Source organism: Chiroxiphia lanceolata, chromosome 2, assembly GCF_009829145.1.
Source record: "Chiroxiphia lanceolata isolate bChiLan1 chromosome 2, bChiLan1.pri, whole genome shotgun sequence".
Classification (NCBI taxonomy): domain Eukaryota; kingdom Metazoa; phylum Chordata; class Aves; order Passeriformes; family Pipridae; genus Chiroxiphia; species Chiroxiphia lanceolata.
In genome coordinates this window covers 13,600,127-13,626,472 of record NC_045638.1, presented here as the reverse complement: position 1 = coordinate 13,626,472, position 26,346 = coordinate 13,600,127, and the positions used below count along the sequence as shown (strand labels likewise).

General features: G+C 43.5%; 1 protein-coding gene across 6 annotated transcripts in view; it reads right to left on the bottom strand.

Moving 5' to 3' along the window:
• Window positions 1-2,185: 2,185 nt before the first annotated feature.
• The window catches only part of PCYT1B (phosphate cytidylyltransferase 1, choline, beta), a 42,883-nt gene continuing 18,722 nt past the window's right edge, over window positions 2,186-26,346 (bottom strand). For 2 of the 6 annotated variants that reach the window (XM_032681040.1, XM_032681044.1), the window contains 7 exons: window positions 20,564-20,663; window positions 19,501-19,617; window positions 16,184-16,335; window positions 15,213-15,291; window positions 11,904-12,046; window positions 10,388-10,576; window positions 2,186-5,209 (listed from right to left, as the gene is read on the bottom strand). In XM_032681040.1, coding sequence (XP_032536931.1) covers window positions 5,003-5,209; window positions 10,388-10,576; window positions 11,904-12,046; window positions 15,213-15,291; window positions 16,184-16,335; window positions 19,501-19,617; window positions 20,564-20,663 — 987 coding nt within the window. In that variant the 3' untranslated portion in view covers window positions 2,186-5,002. Of the gene's footprint in view, window positions 5,210-5,771; window positions 6,095-7,306; window positions 7,398-8,958; window positions 9,051-10,387; window positions 10,577-11,903; window positions 12,047-15,212; window positions 15,292-16,183; window positions 16,336-19,500; window positions 19,618-20,563; window positions 20,664-26,346 lie in introns of those variants that run through there. The other 4 variants (XM_032681042.1, XM_032681046.1, XM_032681043.1 and 1 more) reach the window with 3 other exon arrangements.

Here is a 26,346-nt window from a genome sequence, read left to right as displayed (position 1 = left end):
TTTCTGCATTGTTTGATCCCATAGGATATGGGTTTGGGGTGTCCCCCTTTCACATCCATGTCTGGGCTCTTTCAAGTGCTTCCTGCTCTGCTGGGATTATTGCACATTGTCTGCTGGGCAGTGGAACGAACATCTCCCTGCCTGTGGAGATGAGACTTCTCTCCAAAACCTAAATGTAAATGGAAAGCTGAGCTACCAAAAGGATGAGAGGAAAGTGTTGTAAGTAGTCAAAATCCTGATGACTCCACAGAGGTCACTTATTTCATGTATAGCATTATTACCAGGGAAAAGGAGGATCAAGCTCTGTGACTTTTTAACCCTTTTAAGGGACAGTTGTATTTTCAGAGGGAAATTGCCTTTGAAAAGGGTTAAAGGAGGTGATCCTTTCAAAGGCATAATTTTCTCCTTAAATTTTTTTTTGCTTGTTTGTCTTCAGAGTGTATTTTGCTATTCTCCAGTATACAAAGCAGACATTTGTATGAAAGGCAGAACTGCCTCACCCGGTTTCAGAGTTTGCAGTTCTCCCTTCCTCACTGAAGCAGGCATTGATGCTGTTGTAGAGAATATCTAAAAAGGGATGGAGATAACAAGTGTGAAAGAACTGGCCATGAATAACTGCTAGGGTAGGGAAATTCAAGCCTCTTATTTGTGGAACTGCTTGTAACACTGTCATAGGAAGAGCCTCAGTTGTTGCTGGAGTCTCGGTCCCACACTTCCTGGATTAGCACAGTGAAAGTGCATATCCGAAGGCTTTCAGTTATTTTTATTTCAGTCTGTATCTGTCTCCTCTCCCCCAGGTGGAGCTGTGAGGCAGTGGCCTTGATTTCCATTCCAATTAGAAATTCTAATGCTGTCCTTCCTTTCACCTACCAGGAAAAGGCCTTCTCTTTAGAAAGAAAAGGGCAGAAAATTAACTGTGTGTTTGCGCTTCTGGACACATGTATTTTGAGAGGAAAAAAATTCTCTTCAAAATCAGATCAGTTCTTAAGATAGTCTGCTGCTTGAAAGGGTCTCCTCCCAAGAGGGAAAACCCTAGGTCTATTTTCTGACCCATCTTCAGCCCTGTTTTATGAGGAGGTCAGAGATGTTCTGCACCAGACTCAAGTGAAACTGCTGCTTATTTAGGTGCTATCACACAGGATTCTCTTCCTGTGATTGTTTGTTACCCTTTTACAAGCAAATTTGATGTAGTATCAAACCTTTCCTTCCTGCTCATAGGCCTGGTTCCCAAGGGGGTTTGCCATGAACCAAACAAGGATCTCCTCTGGACTAGGCTGAACACTGTGAGCTCACTCACAGGGATGCTTCTTATGTATCTCCCAAGTGATACCCAGGCACTGCTCAAAACAGCCACAAATCCATCTTAAGTAATAAAGCGTCTATTACCTGGCAGCATCTTGGTGTGAGCTCTGTGCCTTTAAACAGTTGCTCTGCTGTGCTCAGTGACTTGGAAATTTGCTTATTCTGTAATTAAAAAGATCTCAGATGGGAAGTCCTGAGCCTCCATCCGCTGGTTCAGCTTCTCCCTGCCTGACGCAGGACTGTTCAGTAAATAATCTTTACAGCTGCTGCAGTAGTAGCTTCTTACAGAAAGGAGGACAAAAGGGAAAGAACAAAGCAAGAATATTCAGGTATCAGACTGGATCAGATGGAGAAAGAGTCAAGTCTGAAGGCCAGTGTCAGGATTTGTCCCTGTGGCTCACATTTGCTGCTACGGTTTTCCATAAATCTGTTACAGCCACACATCCTCTTGGCACCCACAAGAGCATCTCAGTTGTTGCTCAGCAGCAGAACCAGAATGGCTGCAAAAGCACCATCTCTTTCTTCCACTTAGAAGTAAGAATTAAAATAGTGGCTCCTGAATCCACTGTGCTGGGGCAGAGGGTAAGGGAGGTCTCAGACTTGTTGGTGTCTTAAGGCTGCACCTCTCCAGCTGGGACAGCATTTCTCCACTTTTACCTTGCAGCCAGAAAAACGTGGGTGAGGCAAGGAGAGGTGATCCTGTCCATGTGGAGAGCAGCAACTCAAGCAGCAGCATTTTGGGCAGGTTGGCAGAGCTGTTCTAGTGGCATTTGTGGGGTACCAAGGATATGGGGTAACAGACACTGTGCCATCAGTGGGGTTTGTGCTGGGGGTTGTGTTCATGTGTCCAAAGGTGCTGTAAAATAACAGGGTGAGGCAGCTGTGTTTGTCATACACTGTTTATTTTTCATGTGGAGCTTGGCTGATAAATAGGACTGAATTAAAGCAACACTTGTGAAAAATAAAACCCAACCATGACTCAGAAGTGCAAAACTGCCCTCCATGTGTCCAGAGACGATGAGGTTCTGGTTTGCTGGAGACAGCACATGAATGTACCTGCAGGGCAAAGGCTTTAGCTTATTGATATCCTAAATGCAAATGGACACCTGGTACAGTATATGGCTTTGTTGCTGGGTACCCACCTGTGACCCTGAGAAACAGCATCTGATAAGAACAGGTCACTGGTGGGTTTTTCTCCAGTTCCCATCCACAAATTGTGGTGCTGTCTCCACTCAAACCACTGAGCATGGGCTGCTGAACATTAAGTGCTGTGAAACTAAAATGAACAAAAAACAAATGCTAAAAGCCAAGAACAACAAATCCCTGCCCACCTCCATTGCATTTGGACATGGCTCGTCACATCACCAGCACCAGTAGAGAGCAGACAGTTCCCATGGTGGAGGAGTGGTTTGTGATGGGAAGACTTAAGACTTGCAAAGGATCAGAAAAACAAGTGCATCCCAGGTATGAAATTACAGTAACAGGTTGCCTAAGGCTGAGAAAGGTCTTAATTGCATCGTCCCATTGGGCGCACAGCTGGCGGCAGCTGAAGTAGCTGTGGCTCTCCCTTTGCACTTTCCAACCCTATTTCCTGCTCTTCTCTTTTTGCAGCTCTGTGAAGAAGGAACTAGCTTTATTCCAGATGATGAAGTGTGGCACAAGATGCTGTGTACTTGTACTTGTGGTCATCTGAGAAGAGTCTGGCAAAATGTTGCCAAACTAAAATCAGTTACCTCGTAGTGGGGGAGGGATGAAAGCTGTAGGAAACGAGCAGAGTGCAGGGCTAATTTTGTGCCAGGTACCAAGGTCTGTAATTTACCTGCCCAGAAAAGTATCTGGAAGGGATGGAGTGAAAGAAATCTTACCTACCAACCTGGTCACACTCAGTGAGGTAAGGACAGCAGCCTGGGGGGCACTGCTGTCAGCAAGTACAATCACCCCATGTGCTCGGGCATCCTCTTCCCTCAGTTGTTTTCCAAGAGCCACTTGAAGCCCTCTTCTCCCAGTGTTTCCTGTGCTGTCTGTGCAGGGAACCAGCAAGTGCTGACTGGTGCTGCCCATGGAGGCCGCCGTGTCCTGGTGGGTCTGCAGTTCCTGGTGGGTTTGCAGTTCCTGGTGGGTTTGCAGTTCCAGGCAGCTGCGGCACAGAGTGATTTTGCTGCTGTGACTCACTGCCCGAGGCTGTGCCCAGCAGGCTGCCCATAGGACAGGTGGGCCATGGAAGCCTTGTCCTGCTGGCCAGACACCAAAGCTGATGCTGGACTGGAGAGCCTCAAACGTGCCCATGTGCTGAGGCAGCTGTGCCAGGTGAGCCTGGGAGCCAAATGGCATCACTGGTGCCCAGCCCACCACAGTGCTGTGGGCTGGGGGCATTCCCGTGGCTGCCCATGGGACTCAGAAATCCTGCCAGTCTCTGCAGCCACCATACCAGGTGCCAGCTGAGGGGCTGAACATGGAGCCAGACGTCAAGGCAGGTCTGGCTTTGCCCAGCTGGAAGGACATCAGGGAAAGCTTCACCCATGTGCTCTCCCTGTGTTTCTGCTCGGGGCTGGATGGGTGTCATGGATGGAGCGAGAAAATCCTCGTGCCTAATCCCGTTTAAAAGGCTTCCTTTTTTCCAACCTTTTCTCCACGTTAGGGTAGAGGAATGGCCTTGGGATCCTCTGCAAGGGCAGTGTGTCAGTGAACACACCTTGGTGAGAGTTTGATGAGAAGTTTGTTGAACTGGCTGAGTACCATGTGCCAACAGCAGCACTGTTTGCTTGTCGTTTGCTGATACATAGCTGGGAGCAGCAGGGTTTCCTAGGAGGCCACATCCCAAGGCCTTGGGACCCCATGTAGGTTTTTTAGAATTCACCAGTCAAAACCACAACCATCTTCAAACTGTCTATTTCCCACACCACCACATTCCAGATAGGGCTGTCTTTTCATTTACTTTCTTTCCTTCGAAGTGCAAAGCCAGGGAGCAAACCAGAAGTGATCAGGCAGCTGTTCAGGCACTAAGAATGTGGAGAGCAATCTGATAAAAGCAAAAAGCCTGACACTTTACACACACCCCATACAGAGGCTCAGTCAACAAGCAGCACTGAATATCTTAAATGGATTTCCATCAACTCGCCTGGAGAGCTCTCCATTTCAGTGGTATGCTTTGGGCTCTGGGGCAGATGTTATTTGAGAAGAAAAAAAAGTAAAACTTTATTCCCTGTTTCTCAACGTATTTGCTGCAGCAAAGCCATTCTTTCATGTGCCAGAAGAGCTCAAGGTCAGCAGGGTCTGGTACAACTGCATCTTCTCCATCCATAGGCTGCAGCCCACACCTGCCCGTGTGCTGGGCTGGGATCAGGAGCCAGCAGGGCTCCTCTGCCAGCCCCCCTCGGTGCAGAGCTCCCGCCGGCCTGGCCTGGAGCAGCAGCTGTAAAGCAGCACACCAGGGACAGGACCTGGCACACAGGTGTGTTTTTGTCATTCCCTGGTGCTGTGTCTGGCAGGTGCTGCTGGCTGGGCCTCCAGCACCGCCAGGGAGTGGGGATGGGATAAGCTCTTCCTGAGATCTCCCTTGCTGTGCTCCAGTTAGTTTTCAACATCTCCCAGAGCACGATCCCTGCTGTCAGAGATACCCCTGGTGTTCCTCATGCTTCTCCCCATCCGGTGGCTGAGTTCATAGCTTGTTCTTCTGTCTCATGGTTAAAAAAATATATCTTTATTTTTCATCCTCATCTCCCTCGCTCATGCTGCTGAGGGAGGCAGAGGCAGCTTTTGGAGAAGAGGGAGGGGAGGCCTTATTGATGACCCAAGGTGGAGATGGAGAGCGGGATGGAGAGCGGCCTCGTGTGGGACTGCTGTTTGGGCTCTGCCGGGGAGAAAAAGCCTGGAGCATTCGGCCACTTCGTTCCTGGAACATCTGCTTCTGCAAAAGCAAAGTGAAAAGATGCTCTTTGAGTATTGCACAGGGGGGAAGGGATGGCTGTGAGCAGGCGGGGGCTGCACTGTGCCTCTCACCTGGGAGAGAGCAGGGAGCCAAAGCCCTGGAGCACAGCTGGTTTGCCTCTTCTCCTGTGCTCATAATAACCTGGCTTTTATGTGCAAGTTTTCACCTCAGCTGAGACACCCCCAGTGTGAGAACACTGTGTGTACTGTCCCAAGCCAGCTTGGGGGACTCCCTTTGTCTTTTTTGTATGCGTTGGTCACACTCTTAAAAAGTCAGTTTTCTGCCTGAACACCCAGCATTCCTAGTTCCCACGACCTTTTTTGCTTCTAGCATGCTGATACGGACCACCCTTCTCCTGAGCTTCCTGGCTCTTCCAGCCTTTATTCCTCTTTCCCTTCTTGAGACAGCCTTGTGCCTGCCAAATACTGGCAGCTGCTTCCCTAGATACCTGGAGCAGGCACCACCCAAACCCATAAACTGGGGGTGGGAATGTCAGAATTTGGGTGTCTGTGTGAAAAGAGAAACACGTGCAGGCTCTATGTTCTGCTTGGAGCTTTATTGTCATTTTTGCTTTGCAAAGCTGAGTGGAGGCCTGCCAGAGCTGGTAGGGTGGAAGAGACCACCTCTGCAGTCAAGCAATCTGCTACACTAAGGCAAGTACCTCTACTTACTACAGCAGCTACAGGGCCTTGCATCAGCCTGACGGGCTGGGCTACAGAAGATGTGGCATGTGCTGTGCAGCTGCTGCAGGAGTCAGGTGAAAAATGCCAAATCTCAGTGCCTTGCTGCTCCTCCTAGGGATGGGGAGTAAGAAGTCTCAATCTTGGCTGGAGCACTGGCAGTCAGGTCACAGGTGATGCTCGGCTGGAAAGGAAAGATCCAGCCCGTACAAAGTTAAGTTGCCATTCAGGTCTGAGAGGAAAATACTTGTGCAGAATGTATGCTGGATTTGCCTGTTTGGGCAGCTGCAGACTTGATCTCAGCTAAGTTTTCATCTTGTTCCTCCTCCCCTCCTCCCTGCAGTGACTCTGCTCTGTGCTGACCTTACTACCAGCCAAGGAGCCTGTAGCTGCCCATCTTGTTCTTCCTCCCCCTCTTTGAAACTTCCCTGCCAGCAGAGAGACCAATGCTGATTTTCCCCTCAGGTTCCTGGTGTTTGCTAATCCCAGGTGTTAAAAATCGAGCACAAATACTGAATTTAACTGTTCCCCTGTGAGCTCCCTCTCCCAATTAACATCTTTAGCACACTGGCCTTTATTGACTTAGTTTTAGAGCCTGGATGTTGCTGCAGTGTGGAATGGCAGAACAGTTCCTGCCTGGAGCCACACTTACCAACACCCCACGGTGTGTAACCTACCCCTGCACTACTGCTAGGTCCAAAATAGCCAAGACTTCCTAAAATCTCAACAGTTAGCAGATGGTGGTTGCTCTTGATAAATGGTGCCAGGAACGGGGGAGGATTTCTGTGGCTGAGAGCTGTGAGGATTGTCACCAGGGCTGGCAAAGCCCCAAAGCCTGTTTGCAATTCAGTGGTAGGGGTGCAAAACTTCTCTTTAGATCACAGAAATCTGCGGTTCTGTTGGCTTGACTTAATCTGTTTCACCCTCTCAGTGAAAATGACTCCCAACAAACAAACAAAAAAATGTTTGATGTGAAGTATCTTTACCCTGGGCAACCAAAACACTTTGACTTGCTCCTGCCACTTCAGAAAGCTCAGTGGTATAGTGGTGCTTCATAGTGGTGTGGTACCAGTGCTGGGGGAGATCCAAGTGTCCCAGCTTGGCTGGTATCCCATGTGGCAGGGGGTACGTGGCTGTACCTTGGGTCATCTGGGCCAGAGATGGAAAGGGGAATCCCACCTTCCTACTAGGGCCCTCAGCCAGGCTGTAGGACACCTGCTTCCCAGTCCCTGCTTCAGTAAAGGGTTTGTGGCTTGAACAAGCTGGTGTATTCACACCTTCAGCAGGGTAACTGCCTGGCCACTCCGAATTGCCTCCTGCACTAGTGCTGGATCCACCAGGTTTCTGGCTAAAACCACAACTGCTGCAGGAGGAGGAGGTGGTGTAATTCACTTGCCTCCAGAATGCATCTTTCTCTCCAGCTGTGCCCTAGCAGGGTCAGTAAGTCATACCCTTTGCAGGCAAGGTGCTCCTTGGGCTGTTGGGTGCTGAAGAAGCAGAACAAGTGTTAATGGCTTCCCAAATGCTGGAGGGTTAGACAAGGCTGGATGTGCTCTGGACCTTTACCAGAGGTGGGAAAATAATTTCAAAGTCTTAATTCAAGCAAGTTCAAGTACAGCCAATCGGTTCAGGGTTTCTTTTTGGCAAACTTGCTTCTGTGAAAAAATATTTTGCCCATTTCTGAATCTCATTGTCTATATGTTGATACTCCTTTTCTTTACAAAGCAAGTGTCAGCTGGGTGTTACAGAGGACTTCTGCTTTTGAGCTGCTGATTGTTCCAAGGCCGTTTTTGGGTCCAGGCTGCAGACACATTGTGTGACCTAGACACTGTCCCTGGGTTCATGTTGCAACCTGTAAGGCTCATCTGAGCCTCTGCTGATGTCTGAGGTGCTGCAGCTGTTTCAAGTGCAACTATCCCCAACTGCCTCTGTGCACTGCAGCAGACCCCTTGAAGGGACATCTCAACTGGAGGGACACTTCTGAGGGAGACTGGCACAGAACCCTGCCCCGTGAGCTTTGCTTTCTCTCTTCTGACCTCAATTGTAGGTGCCCGTTTGTGCACGTCCGGGAGGAGGTGGAATGGACCCTGCTGCTTTCCACTTCCACGGAGTGGTGTCTCTGCCATTGGGCCCTGTGTGCCAGGCTGTGTGGTGGTCCCTTCTCAAAGCACACTTAAGTTTCATGCTACATTAATCATCACTTCTGACTCCTCTGTGACTCTCTTGCAGAAAATGTACATACAGGGGATTGCACAGGTGGGCAAAATTGCCAATGAATTATAGACATCTTGACATCTGAAAACTGACATTTTGACCTTTTTCACAAACGGGCATTTTTTTGTGGGTTACGTGGCCCTTACTTGTAGGAAATTGATGCCAGCATAAAGCATATTATAATAATTATTTGTGAAATAATAATAGCATATTAATGGCATGCAAATTACTGATCTAGGGATCCAGCATGCCCGTAATGATTCCTGTACTTTTAATGTCAACATTAAAAGCAACATCTAACTAACAGTGATAAGGCAAATTAACGTTAATAACAGTTTTGACACTAATAGTAAGTTATCATTATTTTAAAAGTCTTTCCTGTTGCCAAGGCTAAAACTGATTTAAAAAAAGCCACACCACCTCTCAGCTTGCTGTCACTGATGCTTTTCCTGCAATACTGTGAGAAGATTTCACTCCTCTTGTTCTTAACAAAGGTCCCTATGATTGCACCAGATGTCCTACTCTGTGGTCAAACACTAACTCAGGAGATATCTTAAAAGACCTTTGCAGATCAGCTTTTAGCTAATTGGATTTGGTAAAATGTTTTATCAGCAAAGGTTTTTTAAAATGCCATTAGCGTGCAGTGTTGAGTGGGTAGAGCCAGGGAATGGATTCAAGGATTTTAAATTCTTTCCTCTCTGCACAGCCGAACTCATCTCACCTCCTGTGGATTTTACATGCTCTGTTAGCATTAGTTTTATTTATTCAGCACCTATGGCCACAGGACCATCCCACATGGGGAACACACATCAAGCTCTATAGGCAATAACTTACAGGGGAAGCTTCAAGTGGATGTGGATGATGCTGGTAAACCAGGGCATTTCATCAGAGGAGTTCCCTTGTTGCCCTCCCCAGGGAACATGACACTGTGAATGAACAAACTGCTACATAAGCTACGTATTTATGTGGCTGAGGTCTGTGTTCTTCAGTGACCACCTGCCTTTGCATGGGACAGAAGTAGCTGTAAGATTATAAAGATACAGTCTCTGTTCAGTTTTAGGGTTTTCTCAACTGAGTGGCAATCAACACAGCAAGTCGTGGCAGTGCAAAGATAAGAACCCCAGTACCAGGCAGATACTGTGTGTTTTGGTGGCACTGAGCTGTGACATAGCAGTGAGGTGGGCTACTTAATTCACAAGTGGTCTGTGATGCTTTCTAAGGGTTTGTTTACAAACAAAAACTCTGCTGAGATCCTTTCAACAGAAAACAAACTCTTTTTCACTCAGAGTTTGCAACCAGAGCAGCACATCTGAGATGGTGCCTGCACTGGAGGGTCTGGCTGGGCCTGAGCTTTCACCCAACACAGCTGTCCAGACAGCTCGTTGGAAAGGGACTGAGTCTCAGCAGGAGGGTCTAAGAAGGTTTAAACAACTGATAAATTCTACATTCAAACTGAGCTTTGTTACCAGTTGCAATGTTGCAAAGGGAAGTCCTACAAGAAAACAAAGCTTTTTGAGGTTTGGCAAGCTATCAGACTGAAAAATGGGGCCCAGAAATCTTTTGGGGCTCTGAAGTGTCACCAACTCACCACTCAGTGTGTGACTTTGGTTGGAGCAGGTGAAAGACGCTGTTGCACGCTCTGAATTGCCTTTCCAAGGCACTTGGGGATCTTTAGGAAACAGGCTTTGCAAAGCCAGCAGGTACCAAGGAGAGCTTTGCAAGTGCTTTAGTTCCACCTGAGCCTTCCCTGCTGGCAGTTAAAGCCTGGACACTTGATATTAAAATCATTTCTTAGAACTTTCTATCAGTAGTGTTTGAAGTTACAAAATTGTCATCTTCTACTGCTGGGTACAGAGCACGAAGAGAACTACTGGAAACCTTTCCAGTGGTCCTGTTTCCCTCACTACCACCAGTGTGTATCTCTGATGTCAGTGTGGTTGCATTTAATGCTAACAGGGCCAACAGACTGCATTAGCCTGTTTGCTCATGTGTTGCTGTTATGTAGCTCTACTGAATGCAGTATCCTGTTCAGCACCACACCTTCACAAAACACAGATATTATCCCAAAGAAGCAATAGCCAGAAGCAGCAAATCCTTCTGCTGCAGTATTGGTATACATTAATGGCTTCAGCAACCAGGTCTGGCATTAGCCTACTGTGCTGGATTTTGAAACAAAGACTGCAGCAAAAGTATCTGCTCTTGATCTGTGCTACAGAGGAGAAATAAAAACCACTCAGACTTCCTGGGATGGCAGAATACCTACCCAAGCTCCGTCAGGTCCAAACAGCTCTAAAAAGTTGCCAATAAATTCCCTGGACTTTTCTTCCCATTTCTGAATGAGGTCATGGCTCTTCTCTTCCACCTTGTAAACAAATTCTTTTGACTTTTCCTCTACATTCTTGACTTTTTCTTTCATTTTGTCCACGTGGTTTTGAAAGCGGTATTTCTTCTCCTGTTAGAAGTGTGGTCAGAGTTTAATAAAAACTTTGGAAATAATTAGCCACTGACAGTTGAGAAGACAACAAAAAATTGCATTAATGTATCACAATACATATGGCCTTGGTTAACTATTCCCATTAATCATTCCCCCTGTATTATTATATATGCCCCCCATATTATTATAAATGCAAGTTTAACATCCATGGAACAAAGTGTACAAGGTACATATTGAAAAGACTTCTTTTGTGACTACTGTGTTTAATCTACTACATGAATCTTCCTGTATTTCCAAACTGAATGCACTTTCACCTCCACGCCTGGCTAATACAGAAGCTTCTGGCTGTAACACAGATGTGTGCAGGCCAGTGGATTGTGGCCAGCAAACTCCATAGAGGAGAGAGCAAACTCCTAATTGCTAAGTCACACAGAAAAAGAGAGGGACAGTGAAATAAATATTTATGCCCTGTGATCTGTGATTTATCTGCCAGACTACAAAACAAGAAACAGGTAAACAAAACTCTCATGAAATGACACAATTCAGGGTGTTCCCAGCTCGAGGGAAGGAGGTGGAAAGTCCTGCTGTGAGCCAGCTCAGTTACAAGGGAGATTTCAGTTATGTGGGTTATCTTGAGGCCTGAAATTAAGACTTGAAACAGAAAATGAAGGACAGTGAACTCTTGTTTCTGTAAAGTGTTTACTTCTCATTGGAGGGTAAGGGACAGGTCTGTATGTGGAAGATGAATAACGTGAGCCATCCCTTCAAATGTCACTCTTACCCTACCTATTGTGGCTTCTGAGCTATTCAGCATCGTTCATGTACCAGCTTCCTAACATACTTCCTTGTCTTTTGAAAACTATTTTTGCTTTCCCTAGTAATCTCACTGCTCGGTGGCTGGTTTTGTTAGGGTTTTTCGTTTTGGTTTGGGTTCTTTTATCCTATTGCATTGTAGAGAAAGTTTGTATTTCAAAATCCTTGCTCTCTGTTCTGCCTTCTTGGAATAGGAATAAAAAAAGAAATCTGGTGTTGGGTGTGTGGCTGAGCAGCCTGTGGTGGGGGGGTGGGCTCCCTCCTCGTGTGTCATTGTCACCTACAGCTATAGGAGGAAGGGGGAGCAGCAGCTTTGTTAAAAGTGTGAAAGTGTAAGATGGAAATGAAGCTGCTAATTAATAGGAGCAATTAAAACTACCCTCAACTTAACAGTTTCTTTTAAATTCTTTTAAACTGAGTTCTTTCCAGCTATTTTAAAAGCAGCAGGAGGAAGGTATCTTTCTTAACCCTTCCTGTACATTCAGGGTCCTAGGAGAAGGTTTTTCAGAGGGAAATGTAGATCAGTACTTACACTTATAAAGCTGACATTCAGCTCTTTGGCGGTGTATCCTCGTTGGAGGTTGCGCCGGGCGTACACGTCGTAGTCCCGGACAATCCTTGTGATGATGTCTGATGTGGAGATACCTTCAGTTCTCTGTGTTGGCACAAACATTCCTGAGCAAAGTGGGAAAAGAAAGCCTGCTCAGAAAGCACAGCAGGACCAGGCACTGGGGCAGGTAGATGAGGAGGAACACAAAAATGCCTGAGCAAAGCTAAGAGGCTTCAATTCTGCCATATTCCTAGTTCTTTCCTGTTGTTCCTCTGCGAGCTTGGGGAAGGCAAGGTTGCTATACCATTCTTTTTCCTCAGGTCTTCAGAAAGACTGAAGTTTGCCCTCTGCACAGTGTCGGCTGTGATGTGGAAGTTATTAGACCAGTAGGGACTCCTGAGCCAGGAAGGCCAAACTTTAAAGCTGTGACAATTCACTGAGCAGTTCTTTTCATGAGCATAGCACTTATTTAATGTTATATACAGGAGCAGGGTGGTTTGCTGCTCTCCTGCATATTTCCACTCTCCCGTCCTGTGCTGCACTATCTGTCAGTCTTTGTTCTGCTGAGTAAAACAGACCAGCCTCTGGCCTTGACCAAAGCCAGGAAGCCCCTTCAGGTAAAAGGTGCATTACAGTCACTGCAAAACACCCTGGAGTTGCCAGCAGTCTGTAAGAGGGCAGGGAAGTGTAATGGTAGTGTGAACAAATGGGGTTATACCGTGGGGACTGAGGTGAGCCTGTTTCATGACCCCCCAGCCATATCAGTAGTTGCATAACCACCCTCCCTGCCCTGACGAATCAGTCCCTAAGGGAATGGGTCATTTATCAATACTGCTTGTATTTTCCTCAACATGGATGAGATATCTATTGCTTTTTAATTGCTCCTCACCGAGACAGGATCACCTGAACTGTTAATGCAAGTCACAAATGCAATAACAGCAGAGTGCTGGCACACCTTGGCTTAGTAGTTATTTACAGCTACAAAAAATTACTACTATCACTTATATGTAATTGCAACATCAAGCTGCTGATGAGAGAGACAGAGCTGTGAGAGAAGACTGGAAATGGTTTTGAAAAAAGAAAAGTAATGCTTTGTCTTAAACACTGCTAAAGCTACTGGCACATTAATCCACACACGTTCACTTCAAGTAGGCAGGCATTGCTAGCTAATTTCACAGGGTTGGGAAAAGCCTCAGAGAAGGAATCAAGAAGCTTAGCAGCCTCTTGTGATTAAATGCTATGTGATATTTTTTCTTTCTGATCTCTAATTAATACTCTGCTAAAAAATAGATTACTTTAATCATGAGCAGAGATGTTTCCCTGATCATGCTTTTTCAGGCTTGCAGCAGTCACTCAGGAAACTATTTTTAGAAGCAGTGAAACCCATTTTGAGCCAGAAACCTTTATACATAGGAGCTACAAGAATATATGAACAAAATCCAAACCTTACCTTTCTTAATCCAAAAGTGGAACTCTATGCAAACATTACCTTTAGTCACTGACTTGGCTTTCATATGCTTCATGTGTTGGACTGATTCATATTTTCCAAACTAATTGTTCACAGATGTGCAGAGGTTTAGTCATTGCAGAGTTACCCAGCTCATTGTTGCCTATATGCCCTCCCACCTGCTGAAGGGAGTGGGGAAATAGGAGCTCATGAGAATCTACACAAGGAACTCCACAGTTCCCATCCACTTTTGCACTCTCCGAGAACCTCATGTGGGAAAACGGGAGTACTGGAACTAATGAAAATGCACAAATGCATCCACAGCACTGGTCTATTTAAAACAAAACCCCTAAGAGAAAGGGGAAATTCATTATTGTAATAATGCTGTTCTGGAGCATTAGGACTATTACAGCACTAGATTTCAAAACTCTTCACAAATAAGGTAACGCTATTGCCAGTTTATATGTAACAAAATCCATCCACACAAGACTCAAGATGCTTCTCTGGCATCTCGCCATGACAGACAAACAACAGACCCCAAGTCCCTGAAGCTGCAAGTTCATACTCTATTCTGCAAAGTTTGAATTTCTTATCAGGACATGTGCACTGCACCCATGCCCAATGACAGCAGAGAAGGGTGTGCCAGGTTTGGGCAGTCTCATGCTCAGTCAGATGCAGTGACACCAAGGGCTCCTGTCACGTTGTCCTGTGTACTCAGCACCTTACAGAAGAAAAGCAAAATAGCTGCCTGTCCAGCACATGTGCTGGATGTCCCTTGGTCACCTGTCCTTACCAGGGGTGCCTTTTTTGCACTGCCTAGTGAAGTAAACTGGCATTGGCTCTGAAACTATAGAACAGTAGTTCCCAAAGGAGGGTTGTGAGTCTGACACCACAGGGAAGTTCACAAGTGGAAAAAGAGCACGAACTGCTGCTATAAAAAGCTTATTCCTTCAGCTCAGGTCAATACCTGGTCTGCCACTGTCATTGTATAGCTTGGGAAGGTGACTTTGCACAACAAATTACCACCAGGCAGATTGCTCTGGAATTTTTTTTAAGTTTCCAATATACATGTTTATGTAGACCAGACAGAGGTTGAATTCACCAGGGTTCAAAGCAGCATCTCCAGGGAGTAGGAGAAGAAAGTCATGATCTGTTCCTCCTCCTCCACTGTTCACTGTGTTAGGATACATACTGCTGGCAAACAGCGGCTTAATGTTATCTCCTCAGATTTAATTCAGCTTCCTTGAACTGCAGAGATACAAACTCCTAATGACTTCAGCATATTCATGTTCAGTGTAATACGGTAGTCAACCAAACTGCTAAATATGCATGGCAAATGAATTACTCTGGTACAGATTTAAACCCTCTGCCAGTGTAATGAAAAGAACCCTCAGTGCAAATCAGAAGTGGATCCTAATGACTCCTGAAGGGTGCCTGTGCTTGCCCATATTTAGGACTGGGATGTGTCAAGGAGTCATCCATCAGTTTGCAGTTATCAACAAATGACTGCAGTTGGCTGGGCTGCTGTGGGAACTAAACTCATTTTCCTCCATTCAAAAGTCTTAGTCAAGCACCATAAAATTGTTTTAAAAACCCAGATGGGACTCTTTCATGCCAGATCTGAATGGTTTCCTTGGGGTTATGGCAGGAATTCAGTCAAGGACATCCTTTGTGGTTTTACAAAGTACATCTTTCTGCTCAAGTCAGGAGTACCTACCATTAGGGTGTAAGAGAATGTGATATTATCTCTACTGCTTCTCTCCCAGCAGTTGTGGTTAAAAGGCTGTAAAAGAATTTGAGCTGAGGCTGAAAAGGAAGGTGCTAAAATGCAAAGTTGCCCTTACCTGCCTCCTTTATGTGTTTGTATACATCATCCGAGCCAGCGGAAGAGTACGGGATGTCATCGTGGGCTACGAAGTCAATCTGCCAGCAAACAGAAGAATCACATCCCACCATCACTGAATTTGGTTCACTGGGAGATTGTTGTGGAGGATCATCTCGTTCCTTGACTTCAGCTAACTTGCTTTTGACATTCTTGTCCTAAAGCCATCACCTAGAATACTGCACTAGGTTTAGGCCTGCAACTGCTGGTGTTGTATGATCAATTATGAAAGAACAGAAAGCTCGTCTCCAGAGGCACTGCCTCTGCCACATCATTGACTGGCTCAGTGTGATGTGCTGTAGAAAACCTAAAATTCATGTGCCTGCTTTTATTGCTACTGGAAAAGCTAAGGCAAGTGGCGAAGCCTTGGCCTTCAAAACCATGGAGGCAGGATTATTGATTCTGGCTCCTGAGCATATATACATGTACACTTAATACTGTCATACTGTCACTTTGACACTGAGTGATGTGGACACTAAAACACACCCTAGTTAATATGCTTTTGTTAAGTTTCATATATGTTGCAAGGCAATCAATAGCATGTAAAACACTCTATCCTGCCTTTTAGAGGACACAGGGTATTTTTACATATTGCACCTCTTGCCATTAGTAAGAAACATGCCTTTAATTCAGGACTTCAATCACTACATGACAAACTTTCAAAGATTCATGATCTCCTTTTCTGAAAGTCAATTTGTGAATAACTCTTCAGTGTTACTTTGCTCTTAAAAATCCCAATACAAACATCATCACAGCACATTGAGAAAAAAAGTCAAGACAAATATAACATTTTCTGACAGAGATGGAGGCAAGCAATGGTATGTATTTAATTTCAGTGACTGGAATTTACTGAATTAAACTAATAGAATTTCACATGTTTACTCTAAACTGTCAGTCTACGAAGGGGAAGGAGAAATAAAGGGAGAAATGTACCTTATGTTTTTCAAGGAACTCGGGTGTCAGTGTCCAGGGTGCATCTCTGATGACCTCATCCACGTAACGACAGTGTCTGAGGGCTTCATATCGCTCCGTTTCATTCATCACAGTGAAGCCTTTGAATTTATGAGTTAAATCATCACTGCAAACTAAAATATGGAAATATCAGCAAAATGGGTCCACACTCAGCAAAATTAGCATGACCAGCAGTTGATTGTTCCTATATAATTCCATTAAGCACTTAATTATTAGCTTAGCAATTTTTGGTGTGCTCCAGGGCATCTAAGAGTTCTGCTCAGCAATGGCAGGTACAGCCATATACTTCTGGAAGATCCTTCTCTTTCTGGAGCTGCAGCCAGAGGCCAAAGGATATGTTGTAGGACATCTCAGGTGGTACCATATACACATTAAGGTAAATCAATCCCCTGGTAAGTGGGGATTTCGTGGGCTGTGAAATTTCAGGAATGATAGCCAATGCTTTAAAACCAATGAAAAAGTGCAGTGTGGGCAATCACAGAGTTCTCGCTAACTCCCTGTATCACAAAATGGCTGAGGCGGGAAGGCACCACTGGACATCACTTAATCCAAACCCCCTCCTTCCAGCAGAGTCAACTACAGCAGGTTACTCAGGCCATGTCCAATAGTATCTGAAGATGGAGACCTCTCAGCCTCTCTGGGCCTCCTCTTCCCACTTTTTATTCTCATGTAAACAACGCTCTAAATGACAAATTTGCCAACAAAGCTCAAAATCACAGTGCAACAGTTTCTCTACTAAATAAACACAGATGGAAAACAAGTTATGGCAAATTTTATAGGAATTTGTCTCCAAGTTTAGCTTTGAGTTCAGCAGGTTTCACAGAAAAAAAAGTAAAGCTTGTGCCATGCTTACATGGGAAATTGCAGAAGGATGCCCCAAGGAAAGGACTGGGAGAAGCCATATGCTCTAGTGAAATGAGCAGAGTTAAAGGTCCAAAAATCCTGCATCTTTAACTATGGATGGACATTTTATCACATTGCTTTTAAAATGAGAGGAAGTAACACTCACATTACCAGAGGACTGTAAAAGTTGGGTTTTATCTTTCTACCCACATAATACGGTGTGAAACAGTGACCTTCTCCACAACCGTAAGTCTGTCCAATATTACAGCTACAACAGTCATTTGACACCCCTCATGGAATAATGTGATACCCATTTATAGCTGGGTTGCCAGTGGTCGTCCTTCACCACAGGTCAAACCTGTGCCTTTAGATCTCACTTGTAATGAGAGTCTGTAAATGTACTTGACAAATGACAAATGCAACATTATTAGTGCTGCAGGGAAGTGAGAGAGCAGCCCTTCAGCTGCTGCTTCTTTCTAATTTGTAAACATCAACCTATGAGGCAAAGCGCTGGCAAAGATGCAGCCTTTTTGAGATCTAAAATGGATGTTCTTGCTGTGATGGCCATTAAGGGCCTTTAAAGTAGGAAAAATGTAGGAAGGCTCAGGTAGCCCTGGAGCCTGTGCAAAATTCAAAGCCAGCTAACAACATACGTACGAATTTCAGCTAGTGAAATGCCACTCTATCCTATTATGTCATTTCTGATGCCTGCTGACAAGAAATTTAATGGAGATCAAAGCATTCTCAGTAGAAAGATCCCTTCTGAGACTGTATTTGTATTTATTTACAGCCTTTATGCCATCTTTAAGCTACCCTCTCCTGGAAGAAAAGGTCTACTAAAATTATTGGAAAATAGTAATTTTTTTCTTGAATTCTGTAGGAAGGTTTGATTTTATTTTTTGATCACTGTTCACGTACAGTGCAGACACAGCATCTTCGTACTTCCTTTTGATTTGTCATCCTGCTCTAATGACTGATTTTGGGAGGTATAAACATCTATTTATAAAAAAGTGGTCTTAGGTCCAAATAATTATCTTCAGAACAAGAAATAGAAGGGGTTGGTTGTGGTGCCCACAAAGACACATGACACCGGTGCTCTTGCAGCACAAATTGCATGTGGGTGTGGGAAGGTACCCCTTTTTTAAACATGCTAACACAGAGTGCCTTGCAAGGAGAAGGTGCTGATGAGTGCTGGCTGCTTTGTCCTTCACTCCAAAAATGAGGGCAAAGTGAAGCTATTCCATGAATTTCAAAGGAGCCAGGCTTTTGCCTCAGTGCTCCTTCCCTTATCTGGAACACTCCCCAATCCTTTCAAAGCAACAACGAACGTTCATAACTTGTATTTTTATTAAATCTGACAGTCTTGCACCTCCACTTCCTTCTTCTGCAAGTTGTTTGGCTCAGCAGGAAAACAAGAGAGTTCTTAATGTTTTGTTCATAACAAAGGGATGTCTCCTTTACCTTCCAGGAAGCTCCATGGGAATTGCCACAATTCATAAACTTGAGTAAAACCAAAAAGTATGTTTATAAGGCGATCTTGTTTTGCTCTGTGTTGGGTCTTTCCTCTCCTCCCTTTCAACTCCTTTGGGACAAATATGCAAAATAATGCATCTTACAGTGCCTGAAGGTTTAATTCATGTTTGCTCTAAGCATTGGAGCAGCTGAATGAAGGTTGCTGTGAAATGTTTCTATAAGGCATCTCAACCCAAAAGGTGCAGGGAAACTGGAACCAAACCACACATTTTATGAGGCCTCATGAGAGTGGGGCTTGCACAGCCAACTGGGCAGGAAAGAGCCACTCTCCAGTAACTCTTTGAGCACAAACCAACTGCTGAACAGCTGTTAAACAGATGCACAGTGAGAAAACAAGATATTCATAGGAAAAAAAAAAAAGGTAAGAAAGTAACCTGCCCAGGGACACTTGTGAGCTGAAAACTACGTTCAACTCATGACCTACATTTGGGTCTTCAATGACAATGGGCCAGACTCAGCTTCTCTGATGAAGTCGAAGGCTAAGTCTGGACCTGGCAGACAGGGGTCATGGGCTGTGCCTGGCTGGCAAAGGGACCAAGGAGCCAGAAATAAATGAGCAGTTGTTCTCATTCACTCATCTCCAAATTTGAACAATTTTGAGCAAATAACTGAAAAAGGTAAATTATTCATATGGAGCTATTTTAAGCTCAGAGTCATGCAGGCACCTGCTTTAACTAGAATGGGAATTGTGCCTGTGCTGCTGAGGGCAGAATTTGACTTTTACTTTAATTGATGCAATTCTAAGATGTAATTCAAGGCAAATCACCTATAGAAAGCCCTTGGAGGGAAAGCAGCATTCAAGTCAGAGCGTATAAACGGCTGGGGGTGCGTGCTCAGCAATAACTCCCTGATACTGAAGCACAGAAGCAAAAATCCAGTGCAATAAATAACTCTAATCTTACCTCCTACTAATAAGTAGCTATTTGGGAATAGAGTTTTGGCTTGCATAAGAGCTCTAGCATGGCCAGCGTGGAAGAGGTCAAAAATCCCATCTGCATATACTCTGACAGGTCTGTCAACTGTGGAGACAGAAAAACAACAGTGATTTTTTCAGACCCCAAACGAGTTGCACTTAATTCTACTGGATAGGTTTTTGTTCCCAGATCAGATGATTGTGGATATTTACCCCAGCTCTGATGTTCAAAAGCAACATGGGTGAACTCGCAGCGTTTCATACTGCACATTACTCGTTCTTTGCACTCTCTGCTGTTTTCTCTCAGACTAAGCCTATTTATTATCATCCATCATCTCCTATTCTAATTTAGCAAAAATGTCATCTTTCTGCCTCATTCGGAGTTCCACCATATGTCTTGTTCTTTTCTCTCTGCTTTTCTAATCAGTTCTGCCTTATGGATTTTTCCCCATCATCTCCCTTTTCCTCCCCTCTTCCCTGTGGCTTGCTTTTTTCCACAGCTTACTGCTGTAAAAATGTATTGCTTACCTCTTCTACGTAAACTTTTCACTTCCCTTTTTTCCATTTGAGACTTTATGTGAAATCATCCCGCTTCCTCAGCCCAATCACACATGTCCAGATAAAGAAATTGGCATGGTTTCTTGCAAAGGGCAAAGGACCTTTAAGGCCTCTGAAGGTCTAATGTAATCAACAGGAACATCAGTGAAAGAAGAGTTTTCCAGCATAGAGAGGCAGTATGAGAAGAGAATCTAGAAGGTAGCCACTACATACATAATACAATTTTCAGGCTGGTTGGAGTGGGCTAGCAAGACTTCTTTCCAACAAACATGCATTCACAAAAACATCAAACTCTAACTTGAAACGTTTTGTCTAACAGGAGATAACAGTCCTGTAGTTGTTGGTTTCTTCTCCATTACCTGCTAGCACCAGATATCAGGCTGGCCCTTTTGCTTGTGAGTGGAAGGCACAAGCGAGCATTAATTATGTTTGTAAGGAAGAACCTGTGCTTTGGGAGCGCCCAGAGTCCTGCAGAAGCAGCTCTCTCCACATACCTGGAGTTCCCAGGCGGGCTTGTGCAATGGTTAGTTTCTCATGGGGAGCTTGGCACTGACAGCTTGTTTCATCAGCAAATGGAGCAGGTGCCGTCAGGGTCTGGAAGGAGGAAAAAACCACAAAGAAAGTAGATGTATTATTCCCACCAAGCAGTTACAAAAGAACCGTGGCAGGATGCTGCAACCAGGCTTAATGCTGGTTTGGTCTCCGGGGATTTTTGCTTTTTGGTTATCCCTGAGCACACACAATTCACACAAGGTAAAATGATGAGGAAAATAAAGCTTTCCAAATACACCGTGCAACTTAATTCTTTGTCTCTGTTAGAGGAGTTCACGCATTTTTGAGGTGGGTGAAGGTACACAATTTTTCTGTTTGCAGAACAAAGTCAGGTTTGATGGGCTGAGCAGCTTAACCCTTGACTTGGTCTCAACGACTCCATAAGCCCAGGATGAAAAATGTATTCTGTTACCTGTAAAAAATAGCTGGAAAAACTAACTAGGATTTAGTAAGCTGCAAATGAGCCACCTCTTAACAAGCACCCATTCCTTGCACTGGCATCAGTACAGATAACTGGGAGTACAGGTTGTTTTGTTGAGGTTTTAATAAAAATGTTGTATAATTTTGAGGAGCCATTCAAAATAAAGGCAAGAATGCAACCTTAAGTCCCACTTAACTAGAGCTGACTGAGCTGCAACTCCTTTCGGGTCTGACACATACTGTAATAGCACTAAAATACTCTAACTGTCATCAGAGCACCACAAGGGTACTCACTCTGAAGAGCTTATAACCTAAAGATACATGAGACAGAGTGAGGATGTGTGAAGACTGATGTGGCATTATCTGTCAGGAAACCTGGTTACAGAAATTGTATTTTCTGCCCATGCCTATGTAGGAAGTTATCAGCCATCAGACCCTCAGATATTTATTATCTGCCATATGGTCTGATATGAAAAAAACTACACTTCTACAGCTTTTGGCTTGAAATCCTTACAAAATCATAGCGGAGTTTTGGTTTGATTTGTTTTTGTGAGATGAGGTGGTGGTTGAGACAGGCTGAAGGAAATCTATCACTTACTTTGCTTCCACTATGACTTAACTGGGACCTCGTGGCCGTGCAGCTGTGACCTGTCTGCGTTTTCCCAGTGACCACTTGTGTGATGTACAGTTGTCACAGCAGTTTGAGCACCAATGGTTGATCATACCGGAATCTCTTTTTGACTTTACACTTTTTTTTCAGATTTTTGATGCTGAATGCTCAGTCATTGAGCATTTAGCATTCTTTAGCATCCCTGAGACACTTGAAGAAGTCATGCCTAATTGCTGCTGATCTGAGGGCTCATTGGTTTGCTGCATGGAAAGCCCACAGGACAGTAGTAAAACAGCAACAAAGACTTAAAGATTCACATCCAGTTCTTTCTGCTGATTTACTATTCATTTTGTTTACTGAAAGCACTGCAATTTTAGGTCGGTTTCTTATTTTTCCTTTCCATTTTTCTTTTGGTTTTTTTTTCCTTATCTCAAATGTTACAGGAAATCACCATCGATAGCACCTTAGTGATGAAAATCACAGCCTCTCTGCACAGATAAGGTTAAAAATGGAGAAACTATGACCAATCCAAGTTTCTGTCTGGGTTTTGTGGATGGGAACTATTCATCAGGCCACCCACGCTGCACAGGGTAGAACATTACACGTAATCATACAGTGCCAGCTCCTTCCTTTATTTTCTAAATACTGTCTTTTTGCTTCTGGCTTTGCTATCACTGGGTGCTAATCTGTCTTTTTATCTCCAAGCAAGGTCAAGTTACATGGCAGCCCATAAAGCCTGGTTCCTGCTGGGATAAAGAGGAAGGCAGAAATGTTAAAACAATAATGGCTATGGTCTGAGGCCTGCAACTGGTAATCAGCTCCTAGCTTGGCAGAGGTTGTTTCCTTGGAGGTTATTTGAAGAAAATAGGCCTGGTTTGCAGGAAGATATCTCTTTTTCCCCACAGGCAAACACCGTGGTGCTTTTCATCCATGTAACCACCTTTGCAAGACCGAGATTTTTCTTTCAGTCTTTGCTCAATGGAGAACAACCTCTATTAGCTTCCCATCAGTCCAGCTTTTGTAAATGCTCATCATTAAAGCCCACTTTACAGATCAGGGCTTAGAACCAGACCTGTCAATATTCCCATTACTCTGTGACCTCTCAGTTACTGGATATGAAAATAAATCAAATGCAATAGATTTAAATCCGCAATATCCTATCAAAGCCATATGGAGAAATGCATAAATGCCATGTGCTGACAGATCAAAGGAATTATAGCAATATCTTCCCAATGAGTATTCAATACTATTTTGTTTTATCTGGCCTAGAAAAATTATTGCTAAGCTTAACAAAAACATCTTATGAGTAAAATGAGACCACCTGGTTTGTATATAAGACCATAAGATAAAATATTTCAAGAATTTTTTAAAAACCAGATATAATTTATCAAACCTCTTTTAGTTTGTATATAATTACTTGTATTTTTTCCAGTCTCTTGTCAGTAATAACCAGAATTGTAAGAAGAGAGCAAGTAATTTATATAGCAGCTTTTTCAGTTTGGTTAATCCATTACAGTACTTTTAGAAGTTTGCTATAGTTTTGACAATAATCAGATGGTTAGACAAAGATTTTGTGCAAATGTACTTCTGTCTTTCTCTGTCATATTTTTCCCTTCATCTCTGTGTTATTTATATTCTAGACATTTACATTTTGCAATTAGTCAAGCAAGTGAAATTAACCTTGTATTTTGGACCAGGGTAAGTTTCTGAGATCTGCATCCTCCTGTAGCAGGGTGGTCTACAGCCTAAGTGTGAACTCGCTGATGAATTATCTCATTTTGTTTTTCAGCACCTGCCTCCTTCTTGTATTATTTGCTATTCTTGTAATGGAAGCTTCAATAAGTTCATCTGCAGTCAACTGTTCCCTACCTCACTTTTCTCCCCTGAGTCACATTTTCCAGGCTGAACAGCTTTATCGCATTTACTTGTTCCTTCTACGGAAGCCAGTCCACAACTTTAACTTTGTTGCCCTTCTCCATTAACTGGAAGGTTGTTTATACATTGTTCAAACCGATAACTTTTCCAATTTCTAGAGCTTTAATAGATGGGAATAGAGAATTATTTTATATGGTGCTCACACTTGTGGTTATCTTTGATGACATAAGCACCATACACCTGGTGTCAGCAGGGAGACCTTACTTTCATTTAAGCAGTCCAAATGTGTTGTAGTTTTAGTTAAATGGGAAAGGTTTTTGGTTGATTTTTTCATACCATCATGTAGTTTGGAGCATGGGGGACTTCTCTTCAAACAAGATATCCTTCTAGGTTTTGTTTTAACCTAGTGGGGAGGGGGTGGCTAGGTGATATTTTCTGCTATTGTTTTTCTGCTTGTTTTTGAGTTTTTTCCATTTTTTAGTAAAATTATTATTTTTCCTTCTTCATTCAGACTCCTCCTAATTTCTACTTTGTCAATATTTGAGGGGAGAGAAATAAAAGAAAGAAAAGGAGAGTTTATCTCATTAGAGGTCTCACCTCCTGAACATATTATTATTAAACCAAAACAAAATGCCACAACATTACTGCATTATTAACATGTGAGAGAAAGCTTATTACATGTCACAGATGGAAAAGTCCTTGTAATATTAGGACTCATTAATGATATTTACTTCAGAAGATAATAAAAAACTCTTGCAACACGAGTGGTGTTTCCTGAAAACAAAGACACTGCATTCAGTACTAACCAAATTCACTTCCTAAAAACAAAGGTATGCAAAACCATCCTACTCAGTAACCCTTGCCTATCAGAAGCTGTTCATTCTATGAGAAGTTTAAATAGTGTCTTGCTTTCTATGAAATTTGCAAAATAACTGAATGATGTTCAATAAACTTCAGGACATGAAAAGATGGAAGGCAGGTAACCAGGGGCTTCCCAGCAAGCACCTCACAGCTCCACGTGCACCCAGCAATGCCTTTGTAACCAATGGCTCTATTTAATGGGACAGTAGCTCAGAGGGGAGAGCACAGTGTTGTGGACAGCCCTGAGCTGGTTCTGGAGTGGGATACTTCATGAAGAAACCCTCCATGACAGCTAGAAGCAGCTTAATTTCGAGTGTATCTTGATGCTGACTTTTTATTATTACTCTTCATAGTCTCTTAGGCTACTGTAGCCATTTAACTTAGCTCCAAGCCATTGGATAAACATTCATGCTTATGTTTCCAATGGATTAAAAGGAAAGTTGTCAGTGATTTGCAGAAGGAGTCCTACCATTGAAATAACAGGCCAAAAACACAAGCACTTCCACATCCTCTCTTTTGTTTACAGCCTGTTGTGTTTTTGTTTGCTTGTCCTCTGTTATGTTTGGTTGTTGGGCTGGGTTTTCACACAGCAGCAAGGAAGACAGAAACATTTTTTTTTCAACAGGCAAATGTAGACCCACCCATGCCATAGTAACTCTGCAATTCAGTGTGACTGCAGGAGACACAACTAATGGAAGGAGCTACTCTATTTTTTTATTCACAGAGCTACACCACGTCCCTCACCCCGACACGACAAAAATGCTGTCGTCTTGGCAAAGAGAATACTTGCATTGTCATCTGAGATTTTGCCATCAACAAAGGTCTACGGAATTTCAGATCTTGAACCAGTAGAGTTACACAGGCAACACTTGGTAGAGCAGGCCAAGCCTGTACTTATGAAAGAATTAAGCTGGCAGGGAAATTCTGTGGGAAGTCTAATGCTGTAATCGCCTTTTGTCTCAGAGGCAGTATTTAAAACAGATAAGTGATTTCACTGGAACAAATCACTTGGATAAGATCTACTCATATGAGGACCGATTATTCTGGGAAGCTGTTCCTGATGTTGGGAAACAATAATTACAGAGCAAGAAACACTGAGCAAGGAACATTTAAGACAAAAACCTAACAAATATATTGAAAAATAACTAAAAATATGTGCCAAGTTTCTGAGGTGTGAACGCTCTTTTCAAGTGGAAAGACCATGTTAAGGAGTACCAAGGTCTTCTCCTATAGGTTTAGGAAGTGAACACTGTCAAAAATTAAAACCATGTTTTCTCATATATTATCTTCAGAAACCTTGACTCAAACAGGTAAATTTATGAACAATTAAGCTGCTATTGAATATTACTGGTGGTTGTCTCCAGGTAAACTTTTCACAAACAGTTCTAATGTTAACACATGTATGAAGGAAAGTCTAGCCTGTTCTCCCACAGTTCTGCTGACTTGGCAACTAAAAACAGGGCCAACTAACCTAATAAGAATAATAACTTCAAAATAAGCATTCTGTTTGCAAACATTCCAAATTATCTCATTATCAGTTGCTCTTTCTGAGTTTTATCTTCTATCAAATACACTTTGTTTGTCATTACTATTAGGTCAGTAATGATTGAATGCAAGATGCAATTACAAATTGAAGACACTGGAGAAGAAAAGCAGCTTCCACTGCCTTTTCAAGAAGCACCATGATGTATATATGTAGAGATTCATAGATTATGAAAGTAGAACAACTATTATATAATCTAGTCTAATATTTGCAAAAGGCCAAACAATTTCGTGACAAGATTCCTGCATGACAGCCATGACTTCTGACTGAACTGGAACACATTATTTAGAAAACAAAATCCATCCTAGAGGTAGGACAGGCCCCAAGTTAAGCAGAGTTCAAGCAAAAGAATTGCCAATGGAGTACCTCAATCTCCATGAGCACCAGCCGGAAGCAAAATGTGACCCTCGGCAACT